The following is a 21,898-nucleotide window of genomic DNA, read 5'->3' on the forward strand; positions in this document are numbered from 1 at the left end:
AAAAGGTTCCTAGGGCGCAGTTTCAACGCCCAGGACCAGGCGCCGAATATTCCAGCGTCCAGCCCTGGGCGCTGAAACTCAACCCCAGGCAGAAAAAAATATGTGCAAAAAAAAAATACATGTGCACAAGGAAAAGATCGATTACCTGCAGCAATAGGGGGCTCCCCTTAAAATATTCAGATTTGGCGCCCTTCTTCAATTCATCCGCACTCAGCAAAGTCTCAGCAATAACCAACGGCATAATAGAATAGCAACTTTCCATATGGCTAATCAAGGGGATCAACCTTATGTCACCGAACTCACCATTGTTATTCGATAGCAAATAATGATTCAACAAGCAAAATACAAGGGCTCGAATGTTCAATTTTTGTTCGGTCATATTTTGACTAGGCCTAAAGTGATGTTTTACAAGTTTTGCCAAATTAACCTTATCATCTACAACAATCTCAGCAAACATGTTATCATCTAGCCCTAGGAAAGCCCTTATGGTTGTTTTACCCTCTTCAACAGTGCCAGGGGTAACAGGAGTAGCATTAGTAGGATAACTAAGGATCGCAGCAAATTCATCGGGCAAAGGACATATTTCATTGCCCCGAAAGGAAAAAACATGATGATCGGAGTCCCAAAAGCTTAGGGCAGCATGCAGAAAATTATAATCAATATTAATTTGTTGTAAGCCTAAAAGTGCCTCTAAGTGGTATTCTTTTAACAAAGCTTTTTCTGTGGGAGTAAGGGCCCGTAGCCAACGCCTAACAGTCCGTTGGAGTGAGAAAGTAGGGATCGACATGGCAAAATCAGTAAATAATTAGAGCACAGCAAGAAGAGAGAAAGAATTTGAGAGTGGTGGAAAATAAGGACGTATCTAGCCCCTATATATAGCTGAACGCACCCCATGACATCCTGATCCCATTCGGAAACGTGTTTAGAAATCCGAAAATCAAATATTACCAGGAAAGAACTTTCAGCGCCCACCTCTGGCCGCCGAAATGTTTAACGCCTGGGCTTGGGCGCTGCAAATGCAGCCCAAGGCCCAGATTTCACAAAACACGGAATAGGAAAGGACTTAAGACCGTGTTGCTAAAACACGAGGCCCTATTGCAAGAAGGATCAAGCCCAAAGCACCTTTAGCTCCCAAATAAGCAAAAAATAATAACATTAAAACTTGGTCGAAACTTAGACTCGTCTCAGAAAACGCTCATGTACACTTTTCAAAAAAAAGCAAGTTAAATATCATGGTCATTCTTCGAAACACCAAAAATATGTGTCGTCAAGTCATTGGTTTTCCAAATAGAAAATGTCTGTCTGTCAAAGGGATAATCCGGGCCAAGCCAAAGCCGGATGTCGCCTGAAAACTAAAGTCGCACTCCACAGCTTCGCTAAAATAGCACACTACTATAGGAGGTCGCTCGCACATACGAAAAACAACCGACGAGCCCCAACGCTTGGGGGCTCGCAAAAATGGACTCCAACAAGGAGCGCGCAATCAAAATCACATTCCCAGACTGCGCCACACACCATATCATGTTTGGATATCTCAAAAAAAAAATATTGTTAAACAAAAATATACACAGTGTGGACCCACTTATAGGACACATCTAATCAGGAAATATTACGACCCACTAACAGGTTGTAATCACAAAAGCCCTTCTACATAGGCAAAATAAGAAATTCAAAATGGGCTCGCCCACCCTCAGCGGGCGGGGTCTGCGTCACTAGCCGCGCAGGTCCTCAGTTTTCGACAAAAAAATAATAATAAAGTTTTCAAAATTTAAAATAGGCTCGCCATCTTCAGCCGGCGGGGTCTACGGCGCAAACCACGTAGGTCCTTATTTTCAAAAAATACAAAATAAATTTCAAAACAGATTCGTCCACTTCTATCGGACGGGGCGTCCACCCTCAGCGGACAGGTTCGCCATCTTCAGCCGGCGGGGTCTACGTCACAAACCGCGTAGGTCCTTATTTTCAAAACATCAAAACAGATTCGTCCACTTCTATCGGACGGGGCGTCCACCCTCAGCGGACAGGCTCGCCCACCTTCAGCGGGCGGGGTCTGCGTCACAAACCGCGTAGGTCCTTATTTTCAAAACATCAAAACAGATTCGTCCACTTCTATCGGACCGGGCGTCCACCCTCAGCGGACAGGCTCGCCCACCTTCAGCGGGCAGGGTCTGCGTCACTAACCGCGCAGGTCCTTAGTCGCTGCAGCGATAACTTTTTTCGGTTTTCCCTTTTTCCAAAAATTAAAGGATTGGTTTTCCCTTTTTCCAAAAATTAAAGGATCGGTTTTCCCTTTTTCCAAAAATTAAAGGATCGATTTTCCCTTTTTCCAAAAATTAAAGGATTGGTTTTCCGTTTTTCCAAAAAAGAACGATGTGCTGGATTTTCCTTCGTTTTACGTCCTATAAAAAACAAGGGGGTTTTCTCGTTTAGCTAGCCCTGAAAATGAGAATCTTTAAAAACGTTTTACCTCGTGATTGGGCTTGGCCAGGCCCAATTACACTTTAAAGCTTTCATTTCGAAAAAACACCTGTAGCTACTCCCAATGACAAAGTGAGGGAGTTTCTATTCCGAGTATTGACTCCAACCCTTAGCCTAAGCCTCTCGCTGCGAAACTGTTCACGCGTTCTGTCGCAATCGATCCATAAATCGAACAGAACGAATCCTGTCCCATAATTGAGATTCGTTAAATAAAAAGGAGAAATAGCAAAGTCAAAGTGGTTAGTTTTCTAAGAACAGTGACGCACCTCTCAAGGGTGCGTCGTAATGTGTCCCTTTTCGATGATTTAACTGCTTTCCTCGCCCTTTTTATGAACTGTTACTGATTGTCCTATCACGCCTAACAAATATAATATTTTTGGGAAATCGGATTATCATGCTAGGTCCCTTAATGCTATTTAAATCAGATAATCACGATCAAATTAGTATTATATGTTGCATATTGCTAAAATCGACTCAGATTAGTTTAATAGTTAACGCATGTCCCTTCAATTATTTATGCTGAGCTAGTAAGGATATCCTGCCTCTGGAGTTAGCGACGAGCGAAGTACCCCTCTCGGTAGTTACAGTCCCCCGAACCCTCAATCTCTACCTTGCGGGTGTATATTGAGAGATCCCCACACCAGGGATCACAAGGGAACCTACGGCCGTCGTGGTCAAACATAATTGCACTCCCTTTATGTCACGATAACCGGGTTTTGTCAGTTTTTCTCATTGTCGTTAAAAACTGAATGGCGACTCCTATATTACTAGTCAATTGGGTGTATACTCACAGGAAATCCAATTACACTTGATTGAATAAAAAGAATCGTCACACCCACGAGGGACAAGGTCACGCATTAGCCTCGCGCTTTTTTGACCCCCTCAAAGGGTGTCCTAAAATGTTGTACCTAGTTTGACAATTCCCTATAAAATCACTTAAATTTTAGCCCAAACATACCCTTATCAAACAATTTAAATACCCAAATTGTCCTATGTTTACCCATAAAACATGTTCCCGTAATTAATGTTTGTACTATGGAAAATTGTGTTGTTGATTTTTTATATTCAACAATCCCCCATAACTCCTCCGTACCTTTAATGTTATTTGTTTAAAAAATAAAATATATTGTATATTTTTCTAGTAAAGTACAACAACATTAATTGTTAATCAAGTCATTTTACAAATTCCTAAATTTTCGTCCCATAATATAGTGCCCGTTTGACATTTTTCACGGGAATTAAGGAATTTGAAAAATTGCATGATTAACAATTAATGTTGTTGTACGTTACTGGAAAAGTACATAATTACTTTATTTTATAAACAAAAAAAAATAAAGGTATGGAGGAGAGAGAGGCGATTGTTGAGTTAAAAAATGAACACAATTTCCCATGGTACAAACGTTGATTATGTGCATATCAGCACATATTTTGTAGGTAAAAGTAGGAAATTTCGGGTATTTAATTTGTTCTATAAGGATATGTTGGCTAAAAATCAATTGATCAAATAGGAAATTACCAAACTAGGCACAACATTGGGACACCCAAAATAAAAAAAACCGGCACTATATTATGGGACAAAGGGAGTAGTTTTTAGACCCCAAAAATATATAAACATCAATTCGTTATTACTATTTGTTTTAACAAAAATAAAGCATATAACATAGTGTTTATCATGCACTATCCATCACTAGGGAACAAATACACTATAAACATCGATGGCTAGTGTCTTCTTCTTTTCTTATTTTTCCTTTTCTTTTGGACTCTTGGCCCACTTTCTATTGTTAAAGAGTAATACGGTGTGGTCCAAAACAGTAACAACATAAAAAAAAAATCCAATATAAAATAAAAACAGAAAAAAGAATTCAAATGAAGTGCAAGAAGCATGTTTCATGCACTTCACACGCTTCGTTGCGCTTCTTCCAAAACGCTTCGCCTAGGACTAAATAAGTGCTTTGCGCTTCACTACTGAAGCACGCTTTTCATACACTGGTTAGGAAGAAGCTTGCATAAGGATCCATAGGAAGTTTGAGAGGTTTGCATTGCATCATTTTAAACTCTTTTAGGTGATCTAAGACATATTTCTTTTGAGATAGAAATATTCCTTGATTAAATTTCTCTACCTCTATACCAAGAAAGTACCTTAATCCTCCTAGGTATTTCATGTAGGATTGATTGCTTCTTGATCATTGCCATCTAAGATCATGTCATCAACACACACAAGTATGGAAACAAATTTACCACCTTTGTTTTATGTAGAGTAATTTGTCTTTGATTGAGGAAAACCATTAAACCAAAGCTTTGCAGTGTTGATGAGAGCTTGGCAAACCATTGCCTAGGAGCTTGTTTTAGTCCATAAAGGGACTTGTTGAGTCTGCACACTCTTGTTGGATACAAATTATGTAGGAACTCTCCCCTTTACATGCACAAATAGGTTTTCCAGTCTGCATAACCTTGAGGAAACTTCATGTAGACTGTTTCATTGATGTTTCCAAGGAGAAATGCATTCTTTACATCCATCTGTTCCACAAACCAACCTTCCATGGCTGCAACAAAGACCTAACTGTTGCCAATTTTGCTACCGGGGAAAAGGTTTGATCATAGTCTAAACCTGGTCTTTGATTATTCCCAAGTACCAAGCTGGACTTATGTCTCTCAATATTCCCGTCGCTTTCATGATTTGTTTTGTATAGCCACTTGTTCCTATGGCTTTCTTTCCTTTTGGTAACTCGGTACTAGTTCATGTGTTATTTCTCTCAAGAGCTTCTAGCTCTTCATTCATGGCTCTTATCCATTGATGATGATGCATTGCCTGTTTGAAGAACTGAGGATCAGGCTAAGGATTGCTAGTTATTCTAGCAAGGAAACACCTTTCTGAGTTGTGGCAATATTTGCAATCTTAGGTGCCGCAAAATTGTTGGTTTGATAACTATCCATCCAATGTGGCCTTTTGGTAGGTCTGTTAGACTTCCTCACAAAAGGAGAAGAAACTTGTTGAGGTATTGAGATGTAGGAGATGAGGTTGTAGGAGATGAGGTTGTCTGGAATACAAGCATTAGTGTTGTATTCACTTGTTTTAGGCAATAGGCTAGATATGTAATTTAACGTCTCTTGAGTCAAATGTAAAGTTAGTCACGAGATTTAGCAGCCTATACCCTTTTTGCTTCAAAGGGTAACCAAGGAACAAGCAAGTTACACCTCTTGCTTTGAACTTATCTTTGTGATGTTCTGGGTTATAAGCAAAGGCAAGACAACCAAAAGCTTTCATATAGTTATAAGTGGGGTTTGTCCCAAATAGACTTTCACAGGGTGTCATTTTTTAGAGAATAGGGGAAGGCACAATCACCCAAAAAACTGAGAGGTAACCCGGTTTGAAACCTCAAAGCCCTAGCCATCTCAAACACATTTCTGTGCTTTCTTTCGGCTCTCCCATTTTTCTGGTACAACTTGTTTGATGAACAATGCCCTTCTCTCCAAAGAACTTTTTTACATTTCTCATCATCTAGTTCTAGAGCATTGTTAGACTTAATCACTTTTACTCTTTTGTTGAAGTAATTTTTAGCAAAGCGGACAAATTCTTGGATTGCACCAAAATGCTTCTGATTTGAACTTCAGAAGGTGCACCCATGTGGTTCTTGTGCAGTCAGCTACAATGGTTATCTATGACCCTTCCTTGTACTCACTCTATATGCACCCCAAGTATCTACGTGAATGAGTTCAAATGGAATGCTAGCATAAGATTTACTTTCCTGATATGGAAGTTTTGTGAATTTTACGAAAGGGCATGGCACGCATACTCCATTCTTGTTAATAACTTCCTTTGAGAGATCAAGAATCAACCTGATCCTCTCCTAGAGATGCATGACAGAATCTGTGATGCCACAAGACAGATTTACTGTTTTTTTCTTTTTCTTTTCCGAACTGCACTCCACATCAGTAATTCCCATCTTGTTGGATGCATTATGAGCAGCATTTCACTCTTTCCTTTCTTATCATCTTTTAGATACTTGTCTTTCTTTAATATCTTAACTATCTGATTCATAGGCTCATTCATCAGGTCGTAAGGACCATTAAGTGCTCTTCCGATTCCCAGCACTTTGTCTGTGTTCACATCTTGTATCATACATCCTCTAGGATAGAATTGAACTCTCCGATTATCATGTGAAACTAGCTTGTTCACAAATAGTAACTTGTTGCTTAAATTCAGGTACATACAAATATTCCATTATGCAATTTCACATCTCCAATGTGACTGATTTCAGAGGTTCCACCTGTAGGTAAATTAATTCTAGGACTGTTTCTTTCTAAAACAGGATTTATTAATTTTTCAAAATTACTTACCATGTGGTCTGAAGCCCTGGAGTCCATGATCTATTCGTTCATCTCAGTTATTAGGACACCATGTTACCATCCCACGATAGTTGTGGTGTAGCTACCAACATTTGATCTTGTAGAAGCAGGTAGAAGCTTAAGGAGTTATTCCAGTTGATGAGCTGGAATTCTTGCGCTAGATTCAACATCATTTTGCATATCTGCAGCCATTTTGACCATTTTCACCCCTTCCTTTAGTTATTTGTTGTTGAACCCAGAGTTCCTGCTGGTGTTGCTTCCTGTCCTTCACCTCTTTGTGGTCTCTTAGATCTAGGATGCCGAGGTGGATATCCTATGACAGCTATTCTAGGACAACTAATAGAAAACAATAAAACAAAGACAATCATTACAAACTGTCATTTCCACCGTTTGTCAAGGCTAGGAAGAAAAAATCTTCTCTGAAGCACATGACATTTCAATATGACGGCTAGCTATAGATATTTATTTTGGTGGGCTGGCTTGATTGATTGGGCTGCTTTACTAATTGCTGATCTTGCATCCTTCAACTGAACATGAACATAGGGCTCAAAGCTTTTGAGTATGATTGATACGATCATAACTTTTTAACTTTATGTTCATCTGGAATGCACATCATTATCCTTGGTCCATCTTATGGTAATTGCACATCGACCTCCCTCTCTTGCTTGGAAGATACACGTGCTTCCATGATCACCTACAGTTCATCTCAACATGCTTAACACAAATCTCAAACTTGATTATGGGAACCACCTTAGTTAACATATTGACACCTTTCTTTTTGGTATGGGCTTCCACAGTTTCATTTGCGTCTTCTTTATTAATTCTGCAACCAATGATAGTTAACACCAATATTCTTGGTAAGGGCTCAATTCTGCTACTTTCACTCAAAACAAACTCTAAAAATCATTTAAGCTATAGCATTTCTTCACTTGTTTCTTGTAATATACTCGTCTTAGACTCTTAGTCGTACACAATTGCTACACACTGTTGTAGCTTGAATTGACACGAAACTGCTCCCCCTGTATAATGTAAATGTAAATCCATATTTCATGTAGACATTATTCTATCAACATAACTTGATCTTTAGGAAGGGTTATAGGCATTACAGGTCCAATCCACTTGTGACATAAGTTTTATTCAAGTTGTGCATGTGAACTTAGGTAATCCCAAAAAGTTCACTCGGCACACTTTGAGTTATCTTTGGTAGCTTCTATCAGAATATTTATTGAAGGTTTTTGCTGTATATGAAATTTCATAAAAGAAAGCAAGAAGTACAACGGAAAAAGACAGGGAAATACGAAAGAGAGGTTTCTGGGGAGGGTATCAAGTTGTTGAAACTGGTCCCTTTTATGGGGAGCAATTACGGTTAAGTGGTTGATCAAAGGGTAAATACGGTCTGATTGTGCTGTTTATTGGTCAGGGTGGGGTGAGGACACATGGGGGGCTTCAATTTGGATGGTGAGATCGTCGTAGGAGCTCTAGTCTGCTGGGCAGACAAGTCAAAAACCTTGTTTTTTGGTGATATCTTTCACTTTTGTTCCTTCCGTTGAGGCTCTCTTATGTATGAACTTGTTGGTAGGTTGTAAATCTTTGTGAGATTGATTTTGGGCTTTTGTTATCCTCATTTTTATCATATTAGGGAAGGAAAAGGTGGACTTCTTTATGTTTCATGGTTATACATTCCACACTGAAAAGGTTTTCCACATATAAATAACTTGAGTTGTTTGTAAAAGGTGGACTTCTTTATGTTTCATGTGTTCTTTTGGTTGATTCACTGATTGTCTTGCCTCGGTCTTGTGTGGGTGTTGAACTAATTTACTTGAGTCCTACGCATGGTTGGTTTGAATGGAAAGACAATGGTAGTTGTGGGATCGTGGCGGTGTGACCGAGTTAGTGATAGATAACATTAACCTTTACGACGCCAATGGATATGGAATTTGGTGATGGTTGGAGACCTGGAGGTGTTGTCATAGCGGACTAGGAAGAATTTTAGCTTGGTAAGGCTACGTGATAGAGCAGAGGGGTATTGAGGTGGTTCCTTTCCTTCTATTTTCTTTCTTGATTCCGTTCCTTAAAGCTGAATGAAATTATTGGCTTGAGTGTACATTGTTATTTCATAAAATTTGCTTTGAAACAACAATGTACACTCAAGCCAAGTACCATGTATGCAACTTCCCATACATGATTCTTGAGTGTAAATTGTTGTTTCATAAAATTTGCTTTGTGTTTATTTAGAAACTCAGTAGAGATGACCATTATTGGCTTTGCATGGCCGAGTAATGCCACTTTGATTCCTTTTTGGGTTGCGGCTTTACTGGTTTTAGAATCTTTTTAGCTGGCTGTGTTTGGGGAGTTTAGAATTGTGAAGATTGCTAATAGTAAACATTTGTTTCATAAATTTTATTTGAAAAGTCGTTCTGAACTTCTGATGGTTATAGTGTTAGGGAGACACTGTATGTTGATAGGACACAAGAAAAGATATTATCTTGTCGGCGATAACCAGCGTAAATGGATTTGGAGCTTTATTGTATATCTTTGTCATTCTAAGCTGGTCTCGACAGAGTCGAGTTGGCTTTGGTGGTTTGGTTTATGCTTGATACAACCATTATACGGAGTAACAGATTAACCCTTTGTTTGCTGTCTGGCGCACATATTAAGATGTTTGATAATTTCGTGCAAAATTGTGGAGCTCCTTTGTTTTCAGCATTATACCAAATGCTTATACTTGAAAGACATGGAACTTTTCAAAGTCCATGGTTCAGGAGTTTTCTTTCTCTAAACCACACTTTCACGCTTGACTTTTAAATTTTCCCTGTCAGCTTTTCCTCAGTCTGCTTCATGTTGAAATTACAGGAAACATGTATGGGCGAATTATTGCCTTTTGTATCAAAATGAGAAACTACTCAATGAGAGTGCAGTTCTTCAGGATTTTGGCATACGTAATAATTCTCAGGTACCCTTTGTTACCCCAACGTACTTTTCAGTCCTTCAATTTTTGAGTTCATGTTATGTTGTATCTTCTTATTGTTATGTAAAGAGATCACTTTAAATTTGGCTCTTTCAATAAAAGCATATTTGACCACTTGAATCTCGTTCCTTGTTGTTAACAGGATTTGGATTTATTGGCTTGCATCTTTTTTGTTATGCAGGTTCAATTTATACCTTTCATTACGGCAAGGCTAAACAAGAAACACACAAAAAGAAAAAAGCATCGTTTTTTCCATGGTTTGAACAAGCTCTCGTAACACCACAGTAACTAAAATTGTAAATGATACCTTATGCAACGTTGATTTGAGCAGTATTGAAGGTAGAATCAAAAGTAAGATCGGATCAGTCGTTATATTGTCCCATATACAGGAGGAGAGTAGCAGTAGCTCACCCATCTTGAAACTTTAAAATAGTAAAAATGCTTCCCAGATGTATCCCTTTCTTTTATATAACTAAAAATTATTATGTGCACTTTAGTCCACCGTGCACCCAAGAGTATATTTGTGCTCATGGGTGGTCCCTTTCACATTTTCTCCTTACATGCGAGGAGAAAATGTGTGAGGGTGCACCATGCACCCTCTCATATTTTCTTACCTTCTTACCACACAATATTTAAAAAATTTCACTGTTTTTGTACTACTTTATCAATTTTCTTCTTGCAGTATCCATCTTTTTACACATTTATATTATTTAATCCATATTTTATTATATTAAACTAATTTTTCATTTTTATCTTAATATTTGTGAAAATAGTAATCGTAAAGATATTTATAAATTGGAGGTAGTAATTAACTTGGTGTCTCATTAGACAGGGGCGGAACCAAGGGGGGCTTGGCGGGGGCCATGGCCCCCCCTATGCTTCAGCATAAATATTAAATATGCATTTAAAGACTACATATTATGAGTAGCTCAATTTGTTTGAATGTGTGTTGACGTTATGACCCTTCCAGGTTCGAAGCCTTCAGCACACTCTTTTCTTTTCTTTTATTTTTTATTTTTTATCCATTTTTTTTCTCTGTCTCTTTCTCTTTCACTTGTACTTTTTATTTTTGAGGGGTTACAATAATGCTACTACCTTATTTATACAACTGTATTACAGCTTTTTTGAAAATAACCATACATCTTAATTCAATTTATTGGGTAAAAGTTCATAAATTCAATACCTCTTATTTAAAATTCACAAATATGTTATACGGAGTACTTAAATGTACAATATGTTTAAAGTATTTACAATAATTTTTGTGTTTCTCTATATTGTGGAACTCTATGTTATTTTATAAATGTGTTAATTTCTATATCTATTCTCTTATCAGTAAATATCCTTAATTTATATTCTAATGCTTTGAATAAAACTTAAGAAAATCGAAGGAATATTACTTCAATCTTTGAAATATTATGTGCAATAAAATTTATCATTCGTATTATTTTTGAGATAAAGATAATATATTCGATCGTATGTGAACCCTTGGCTCCCCCAAACTTCAATTTCTGGTTCCGCCACTGTCATTAGAGCTCAACATATTAACCCAATTTAACTTAAAGTTTAAATGAACTTTTGTTTTTTTATTTGTTGTTTCTTTGAGGGAAAGGTCTGAATGAACTTAGGCTCCACTTAGTTTTTTTAATATGATCTGAACGTACTTTTTTCTAGTCTGATACTCATATGGTTTGACCTGATATGAAGTACTCTGTAATTAGTTTACTTTACTCTATGATAAATTTACTCAGTTTCTACTGCTTCTATTTCATATAATATAACTTGAATTCTTTATGTAAATACTATATTGTATTATAAATGCACTATTTGTTAAAATGATATTTTATAACCAATATTGTTATAAATGACCTTTTATAATGAAAGTGGTGAATTGGGACAAAAAAAATTTTGTTGACTTAAATTGGCTGCCACGAATCTTATTTTTACCCAATTTAAGTAACAAACTACTTTGTTGGAGCATCAATCTTCCTTTGTTGGCTGCGTTTTTCTGGAGAGAAAATGCAATTTGTTTTTTTTAATATTTATGTCAGTTGGGGATTTTGGAGGGAGAATTGAGAATTGCTTTTTTTAAATCATCACATGCCACGTGTCAGTCTCCAGCGGACGCATGGCCAGGTCAATGCCTGATTCTTGGGTCAATTGCTAAAATTCGGCCAAAGGTCCAAGTCAACAAAAAAAAATTATGTTTTACGTCCTAGTTCACCACTTTCGTTATAAAAGGCCATTACTAACAAAATATTGATTAAAAAAGGTCATTTCTAACAAAAAGTTCATTATAAATCTACTCCAAATATAAAATGTATTAACTCAAAAATGTATTAACTTATGTCAATTAATTTGTTTTTTTTTTGAAAAATCACTTATTTTGAACAACCTAACAACTCCCCTGATATTAAATTTATGGGTCGCCACTACTAACAAGAATTATTTTCGTTCACTACACTCCTTATGTTCTAATGCACGTTCTTCTCACTTTCCGTTGGAATCCAAATGAGAACTTCTTTTTACTACTTTATTGCAGAGTTCAACATAGGATTGTCATTTTTGATAAGTAATATGTCATCAACATATAATACCAGGAAAGAAATCTTGCTTCCACTGACTTTCTTGTATACACAAGATTCATCTGCGTTCTTGACAAAGCCAAAATCACTAGCGACTGCATCAAAACGTATGTTTCATCTCCTTGATGCTTGCTTCAATTTATAAATGGATCTTTTAAGCTTGCATACCTTTTTAGCATTCTTTGGATACTCAAAACCCTCAAGCTGTCATAAACACAGTTTCTGTTAAAAGGTCGTTTAAGAAGACAATTTTGGCATCCATCTGCCATAATTCATAATCGTAATATGCAACAATTGCTAACCGGTGAAAAGGTTTCATCATAATCCACATTGTGGACTGCCTGTATCATTTTGCAACCAATCTAGTTAGAAAACTTCTAGTTTTCCGTCCTTTTCCTTTTTCAACTTGAAAACCCATTTACATCCTATGCTTAGTAGCCATCTGGAAAATCGACCAAATCCAGCCCGTTATTGGTTTTCAAACATGGAGTATGTTGCAGATTGCATGGCTTCTAGACATTGCTTGGAGCTAGGGCTCATCATAGCTTGTTTGTAGGTCGCATGCTCATCAATTTCAAGCAATAGAATTTGGGCTTTCGGACATTAAGATACCTACATACATTCCTGGCTGAACCCTATACACCTTTACGATCTACGCGGGGCAACAACTCTAGCTGATTCTTGATCCTCACCAGACACTTTAAAGTTCTCTAAGTTTCAACCTGAATACCGATTTGATCATTCTCAAGAGTTTGTTGTTCGACTTGAAGTTCTTCGTGAAGGAAAGATGTCCTTCACGCAAGGTCTATTAGTCTAATACCAAGGTTCAAATTAATTACGAACAATTCATTCAGTGAGATCAAGTGATCGGAACAGCTAGCTGGAGCAATGCTTCTGATCAATGAGTTCTAATCTATATTAGGCTCACAGCTTTCTCTTGACTGAACCTATAAGGTCACACCATTGGCATGTAACAGATCATCGGATTAAATGAATCGGAAATTCCTTTAATAGCTTTTCGGGAATTAGTTAGGAAAAACATAAATATACGATATGACGTTGGATCAGAATCGTATATCGTATCGCGTATATTCGTAAGCTTGGCAAAACGATAATCGTATCTTAGGACAGTGATTCGTCAAGTACTATACGATAACCAATAGCCGTAAGGCAGTGGTCGCGGATACGAGCAAGGCAAAGCTGCCGGCCCGTCGAGCCAAGCGCGCAAGGCCCAACGAGCGCAACAGCTTGCCAGCACGAGAGCATAAACAAATCGTACACATCATAATCAGTGATTTCAAATTGCTTGGAATCACTGATAGTAAACAGAGAACTCACTCCATCAAAGCACTTGATGCACCAGTACATCATCTGAGTGTTTTTTCGACTTAATTGAAGGCCTAACAATCCTCCAAACCCTATCTCTTGAACAGCTGCCTTTTGATCAGGAGAGAAGTCTTTAATTAATTTACACAATGATCCTCCTGAACATTGTGTATCAAAATTAAACCTGAAAATAATGAATAATGAAAGTAAGTCAGGTTTATATATCATATAGTAACTATTTAGAACACATAGTAATTGTTTAAAACATACAGTAACTATTAGAAACATATAGTAACTATTTAGAAGATATAGTAACTGTTTAAAACATATAGTAACCTTTCAAATAATATAGTAACTATAGTACACATAGAACCTATTTATAACATATAGTAACTATTTAGAACATATAGTGACCTTTGGAATCATATAGTAACTATTTAGAAGATATAGTAACTGTTTAGAACATATAGTGACTATTAACAACATATAGTAACCTTTGGAATCATAATAGTAAATGTTTAAAACATATAGTAACTATTTAAAACATATAGTTACTATTTAGAACATATAGTACATGTTTAAACATATAGTAACTATTTAAAACATATAGTAACTATTTAGAACACATAGTAACTGTTTACAAAATAAAGATAGTATGTACCTATTACAAAGATATAGTAACTACTTAAAACATATAGTAACTATATATAAATTAAATTAACACTTACACAATTGGCAGGCCATCAGCGCCAACTTCTTTCAGAACTTGTGACTGAAGTTGATAACATTCAGGATGTGGAACGTCAACCAAAGCAGAATTTTGTAAAGCTAGTTGATTAGATTCTGGTTCTTCAATTGGTTCGATTTCAGGTTCAAGCTCAATATCTTTTGTTTTGCGTTTGTCAGCCTTTTTGTTCTTTTTTATGCCCACAGAATCCTTAGCAACTGAAAACAAAACAATTATAAGACAAAATATTACTATATAGTAATTATTACAATCATATAGCAACCATAATAGAATATAGTAACCATTTGAATGATATAGTAACTATTACAAACATATAGTAACCTTTGAAATCGTAGAGTAACTATTTATAACACATAGTAACTATTTATTAGACATAGTAACTGTTTATTAGACATAGTAACTATTTGTAACAAAGTAACTATTTATTAGACATAGTAACTATTTATAACATATAGTAACTATTGTACATATATAGTAACTGTTTAAATCATAGAGTACATAGTAACTATTTCTTAGACATAGTAACTGTTAATTAGACATAGTAACTATTTATAACAAAGTAACTATTTATTAGACATAGTCACTATTTTAAACACATAGTAACTATTTCAAACACATAGTTACTATTTTAAACACATAGTAACAATTTTAAACACATAGTCACTATTTTAAACACATAGTTACTATTTCAAAATAATAATAACTGTTGTTAAAAATATAATTAATGTAAAAACTACTACTAAAATAACCACAACGAACATTAAGGTAACTATTGATGTGGCCTAAAAGAATGCCACCTAACTGCACTATCAAAACCCAGAAGAAAGAGCCCACAAGCTTGCTTACGGGCATTCTCCAAAACTGCACAGAGCCCAGGCCTAAACGATAAAGAGGTCCTCATTGGACCTAAACAAGCCTACAGAACCAAGGCAGGACACGTGTCCCAATCTTGCGTAAACTCTCAATCATGCGGGACCAGTTCCCGAGTAACCCTAGCACTATAAATAGTGCAAATCCCTAGGTAAAAGGGCATTCAATTCTTGCCCAACCACAACAAACTTGTCTTTGCTCTGCCTTCTCTCTACAAATTACTTATCTCTCTAGCTTATACTTACTTAAGCATCGGAGGGAATATTCCTACGGGAATATTCTTGTTTTGCAGGTTGCCAGAAGTTCGTGCCAAGTCATACTTGATACCTCCGAGGAGCGCGTGTCACATCAGCACCGTAAAAGTTCCCACAACATTTGGCGCCGTCTGTGGGGAGGTACAGTGTCATGGCCGAACTACACCCTAACAGAGAGCATGCTAGTGAAGAAGAGAGACGGCACATTGAAGAAACGAATCGAATTGCAAACGCAGGGAACACACCAGGACGAATGCAAGCTGAGGTGGTGGTGGAAGAAGAACCAATAACCGAGGCGTCTCCGCCAGGCGGCCATCTAAGCCCTAGCGTCCGAGACGTCGTGTTGGACGAGAATCTAGATTTGCCAGTATCGGTGGGCTCCCTACGCGAGATTTTAACAGGATTTCAACAGCAAATGAATCAGACCTTCCGCCAACAGATGAGCACTACACTGCAAGATGAAATTCGGAAGAACATGTTGATCTACTGCGCTGAGAGGACGGCTCCGCAGAGGCCCCTCAATCTAGGCGTCAATCGGATAAGCAGAATGCCGCTCAGGTCCAACATCTGGAGAGCTGGAGAAGGTTCTCGTCCATAAGCAAGCAGGGGAGTTAGCCCTGTGCCTGAGCACTCAGAATATGGCCGTGACCCGCTCACCTTCTTACCTCGAAGGGACCCGGTCCTACGACCATCATCTAGGGGAAGTCCCCCAGCCGTCTTGCGACCAGCTGCAAGGCGTCAAGAGCACTATGAGGCTGAATCTGAACTGTCAGACACCGGGTCCACCCCTGTGATGGAAGACCCGCCATTTTATCCCACTACACGTGGACCAACCCAGATGACGCCCCATAGGGTAAGCATGCGCCCCCGCCTATTATCAAGCCGTCGTGAGCCAACCTATCATATTCAGCAAGGGTTCAACAACCTGACGTTAAGGCACATGAGTACCCCTTTTTCTGACGAGATTATGAACACCCCGAAGGAACCCAAAGTAAAAACCCCTACCATTGAAGTTTATGACGGGACCACTGATCCCGACATGCATCTTGTCGCATACCGCCGCCACATGTACGTACAGGGAACCAATGAAGCCACCTGGTGCAAATACTTCCCAGCCACGCTTAAGGGAGTAGCGTCTAAATGGTTTGAACGGCTGCCTCCAGGATCAATTGCCTCTTTTAGCGAATTACAGACTTTGTTCTCTACAAGGTTCATGGCACACAAGGAAGAAAGGAAAACTAGCATGCATTTAGGACGGATCCAGCAAGGGAAGGACGAGTCCCTAAGAAGCTACGTGAAGCGTTTCAATCTAGAGGCGGGACAGATCCCAGACTTGCCCGATGGTGTCTCTTTTGATAACTTTATCAAGGGATTGAAGAAGGGCTCCTTCAAGTTTGACCTAGTTAAGAAGAGTGTAAGGACTATGGCAGAGGTCCTAGACGAGGCTGAAGCATTTATCCATGCAACGGAAATATGCAGCGCGTCAAAGGAAGGGAGGATTGGAGAAACAACAGACTCCTCCGGGAAGAAGGATAAGGTGGACCGAAAACCTCCACGGGTAAATGGCACATGGGCTCTCTCTAAAGAGCATGATACCAACTTTCCGGGGCACAAGAGAGAACGGCCGCAAGAGCGGGAATATTTCGAATACAACACAGACCTTCTCACCATACTAAAAGACGTAGGGGCAAAGTACGACCTTGATCGACCCTTCCCCATGAAGTCCCCTGCTGAGACTCGAGATCCCAAGTTATATTGCCAGTTCCATGAAGATATAGAACATGAAACCAAGAATTGTAGAAGCTTGAAGAGGGCTTTAGATGGTCTAGCCTCCAAAGGACATCTCAAGAACTACTTACAGAAGAATGCTCAAGGCTTTGGAAAAAACCAATACAAAAGGAACAAGTCCCCTGCCTCGCCGACTAAGGGACAACATAGCGACGGAGGATTTGTAGCCGTCATATCTGGAGGACCAGCCGCTGGAGGACCTACCATGAGAGGGTAGAAGGATTATGCTCGCCGCTTAGGGCAGGTGCTGCTGTCAGCCAAAGCGCCCATGGACCCATTCCCAAAGATTGAAATATGTGAGTCAGACGGTGGACGGATAGCCACGCCGCACGATGATCCACTCGTGGTTGAATTCAAGATAGCTAACATGAGAGTTAAGCGCATACTAATAGACACGGGAAGCTCGTCCGACATAATGAGTCTAGAATGCCTCAATCTCCTAGCACACGATCCCAAAACCATCGAAAGAATTCACTATCCCATCATTGGTTTTGGAGGGAGTATCATTCATCCTGTTGGCGTTATCACTCTACCAGTTCGAATTGGAGATAGGCAGAGTGGGCGGAAAATGGAAGTAGACTTCTTAATCGTCAAAGACCTGACGGCATACAATGTCATCCTGGAACGGCCCACCTTAAACAAGATGAAGGCTGTAGTCGTCACCCATCTGATGCTTCTGAAGTTCGTGTGTGATGATGGAGTCATAGGCACCATACATGGAGATCAACAACAGGCTAGGGATTGTTACCTGACGACCCTCAATCCGTCAGCATGGAAGCAAGATCCTGCTGAAGTCAGAGAAAAACGAAAGCATGAAGATGAATCCCGGGTCACCAAAGAAATTGGACCCGTCCAAGTAGAAGCGGTCAAAATTGAAGAAGGTGGCTAAGAGTAGAACATCATTAGGGTAACCATTGTACTCAGAGCCTACAAAACGGCCTAGCTATTGTACTCAGAGCCCACAAAACGGCCTGTAAATACCCGTCTAGGACGCGGTGAATGTAGCAAGCAATTTAGTGAATTAACACTTATCTGACGAATACAAGTCTCTGTTGAAAGAAACTCACCAGAAAACAGTTCCTAAACTGGCGTCCCTATCCTCTAAATAAACAATACCCAGTGCTAATAAACACGAAGGGTTTTGACACCCAGCATGACGCCTTTTCTTTGAAAAGCGCCCAAAAAGACTCAAACAAAGAGCAAAACAATCAGACCTAAGACCTCCTCCTTGGATGGCGTCTAAAAAGACTAATCGTTTGACGGCCTGAGAAGTGGCCTAGATTAGCACCTCAAAATAGGCTCGCGAAATATTCAGACATAAGACCTTCTCCTGGGATGCCTTCTAAAAAGACTAATCGTTTGACGGCCTGAGAAGTGGCCTAGATTAGCGCCTCAAATTAGGCTGATCACCTAAAACACTGAGGTTTCTGTCCAACATTTGGACCCAAAGAAAAAAAATTAAGAAATCAGTACCGAACTAATAGAATTAAAATACAGTGCACAACGGCACAGACTGTTTATACATAGCGCCCAAAGCGCAAACAAACCAAATCAAATAAATGCCCGAAGGCACCAAAGTTTTACAAACGCCCACGGCGTCATCAAAACCAATTGCAAAAAAAAAAAAAAAAAACCTGCTCAAGGAAGAGGGGCAATGGAACTCCCGTCCTGGACGTCCTGGCCTTCAGGGGAGTTCACCTCGTCTTCTTCGACGTCTTCCTCCCCGTCACTAACAAACTCGGGAGGATCTAAGCCCAAGCGCCTAGCCGTCGAAACAGCTATCTGGTGGGAGATACGGCGTTTGAACCAGGAAAAATCCTTCCCGTCCATAGACTGATCCCACGCCTTTTGGGCACTTTCCAAGATGGACTCCTCGCCCAACTTAAAAGAGCTTGCAGCCTCCTTGCGCACGGCCTCGATCTTCCCCTGCATGGCCTTGAGCTGACCTTCCAGAGCATTCACCTTGGAAGAGAAGTCAGTCACCCGTTCTAATACGGAAGAGTACTACTTTCTCAGCTCGACAAGCCGCCCCTCATGTTCTCGCAGCTTCTCTTCATATTTCTCAGCGTCCTCCTCGGCCTTCTTCAGCTCTTCCGTCTTCAGGGCAATCTTCTTATCCGCGTCCAAGTTGATCAACCTGGCCGTCTTCTCAGCATATTGCTCATGATTCTCGATCTGGTCCTTGTGCTTGAGCATCTCTTTGTGCATATCAAAGCGGTAGTTCCTACTCTCGGCACAACGAATGAAAAGCTGCCAAAAACAATATAGAATTAAAAAATAACGTACACATAATCGTAACCACAGGAATCCAGGGGTAAGTGTCTCACATCAAGGACGAGAGACTGAATGGACCCAAAGAATCCCAAGTCAATCCCGGGGAGTGACCTCACGTATTCCTTAGGGATGGCCGTATACACATCGGCAAGGATTTTATCCTTCGCCTCTGAGCTAAAACCGACAGAAGGAGGGATGCTCGCCACCTCGGCCCGATGCATCCGCTTGAACATCTCAACTGAACCAAACACCAAGATTAATAAATATCGTGCAAATCCCAACCTGATTATCACAAATTTAAAGTACAGAGACGCTAACCAATTGGCGAAGCTGCAAGAGGAGTAGAGGCATTATCAGTAGAAGGAGCCTCTGTCTCCTTGCCTTTACCCTTGTCCTCTCTGGACAAGGCAGGGGCGTCAGCCGCCGCAGTCTGATCGACTGCTGCCTCGTCAGTGTCTGCTCCGGCAGAACCATCCATTTCGGTGTCCATCTGGGATGGAATCTCCTTTTGCTCAGGAGGAGGAATGGGCGTCTGGATAGGAGGAACCTCCCCCTCAGCTGGGGGAGCATACGGTTTTGGTACCGACGGGTTGGTAACAGCGTCGGCCGGACCCATCTTCTTGAAGAAGGGTCGTTTGGGCTTAGGAGCCTCCGTCGAAGATGTCGGACGCTTCTTAGTAGCCGGCACGATGGGTTCCTAAAAGGAAAAGAAATCAGCGACCAAATCATGACAAAATAATAATAATAATAATAATAATAATAATATAAAGTATATATTACCTTGGCGACGTCGCCAGAGGCACCCTCACTGGACTTCTTGGAGGAGTCCTTCTTCTTGGCCTCCACAGCCTTGAGAATGTCCTCGGTATATACTTCAGGACAGCCAAGCGAGTACTTCCACTACACCCTTGCCTTCGGGAGATAAGCGATCCATGGCAGAACCTACAAAGCCAAGGGTTAGTAAAAAAAAATGAAAGAAAAATGTCTGAAAATCTACCGGGGAACTACCTCTACTCAAAAAAGAACAAAGACCGACGGCCGAAAGAAAGACTATATTAGTAAACTGGCCGACATGGGGAAGCCAAGCATTAGGCACCCAGGCATGGCTTTTTGACGACAGCCGATACATCTCAGCCTGGAACAAGGGCTTCACTAGTCCCCACTCCCTGGACGAGAGGCGAGGGTAGGCGTCAGCTCTGGACAAATAACGGGGCCGGCGGTTCCAACGAGAAAGACGTCTGGAAAGGGAGAGGTCTTCCATTCGGACAACAGATAACTTCTTCCTCCACCAAACCCAACTAGAGGTCTTACCCACCACCGTCTTATATCCGCGACGGCTGTAAAGGGTGAACCATCCCTGGGGAGAACGAGAAGAAGGGGCAATAACTACGAGACGAAGGAAAGCAGGAAAGGAAGGGGTGACGCCGCTCAAAGCACACTTGGCAATAAAACCAAAGACATTTGCCCAGGAGTTGGGTGTCAATTGAGCAAGGCCAATGTCATACCCCTCTAAAACGTCCATCACAAAAGGGTGCAATGGAAATCTAAGGCCCAACCTAAAGGCAGCAGTATAAACGGCTACCTCCCCTTGGGAGAGTTGGTCCACGGAGTCATGAGGTCGGGGGCTCCTAAGGCTAAAACCTGGAGGCAAGAGCAGAAAACGCTCAAAATCGCGACCCTGCTCCCTCGGGTACCGCAGCCATTTCATGCCGGGAAAGATATCCGACGGGAACAGATTGACGTCTTCCTTCCCCCGAACCATAGGAGGAAGATTTTTTGCAAACTCCTCGTCTGAGGAGCTAGAGGAGTCATCTTCAAAATCCTCGCGGGGAACGCGGGGACGGGAAGCCACATTCTTTCTTCTCCTAGGAGAAAGTGTTGTTCTAGTGGCCCCGTCTCCTGTATCATGGGAAGGATAGACTCCACTCCTACTTCCTTGGGACGGGTTCGAAAAAGGAACCCTATCGTCCCCCTCTCGCGGTGCACCCCATGCACGCACGTTAGCTGTCTGTCTAATTCGAGCCATACCGTCCTGCATAAGGGACAGGACGTCTGACTTTAGCAATGAATGAAAGGGATAGGTGTCATAACCCCCAAGACGCCTCCACAGAATACTATAAACAATAAACGAGAGAGGTCCCACAAGCATGCAAACAACAAAGGTGTTGATAGAAAACTTACCAGAAAATGATCAAACTGATAAGAAGTCTTGGCAAATCCTCTAAACCCTCAAGAACACTGGACAGCAAATCCAAGAACACTC

General features: G+C 40.2%; 1 protein-coding gene across 1 annotated transcript in view; it reads left to right on the forward strand.

Annotated features, from left to right (window-relative positions):
- Positions 1-10,070, forward strand: part of LOC110777232 (U11/U12 small nuclear ribonucleoprotein 25 kDa protein-like) — a 45,912-nt gene extending 35,842 nt beyond the window's left edge. Inside the window, exons 3-4 of the mRNA XM_056831433.1 lie at positions 9,679-9,778; positions 9,975-10,070. Of these exons, the coding sequence (XP_056687411.1) occupies positions 9,679-9,778; positions 9,975-10,070 (196 nt within the window). The remainder of the gene's footprint in view (positions 1-9,678; positions 9,779-9,974) is intronic.
- The last annotated feature ends 11,828 nt before the right edge of the window (positions 10,071-21,898 follow it).

Source organism: Spinacia oleracea, chromosome 6, assembly GCF_020520425.1.
Source record: "Spinacia oleracea cultivar Varoflay chromosome 6, BTI_SOV_V1, whole genome shotgun sequence".
In the NCBI taxonomy this organism is placed as follows: Eukaryota; Viridiplantae; Streptophyta; class Magnoliopsida; order Caryophyllales; family Amaranthaceae; genus Spinacia; species Spinacia oleracea.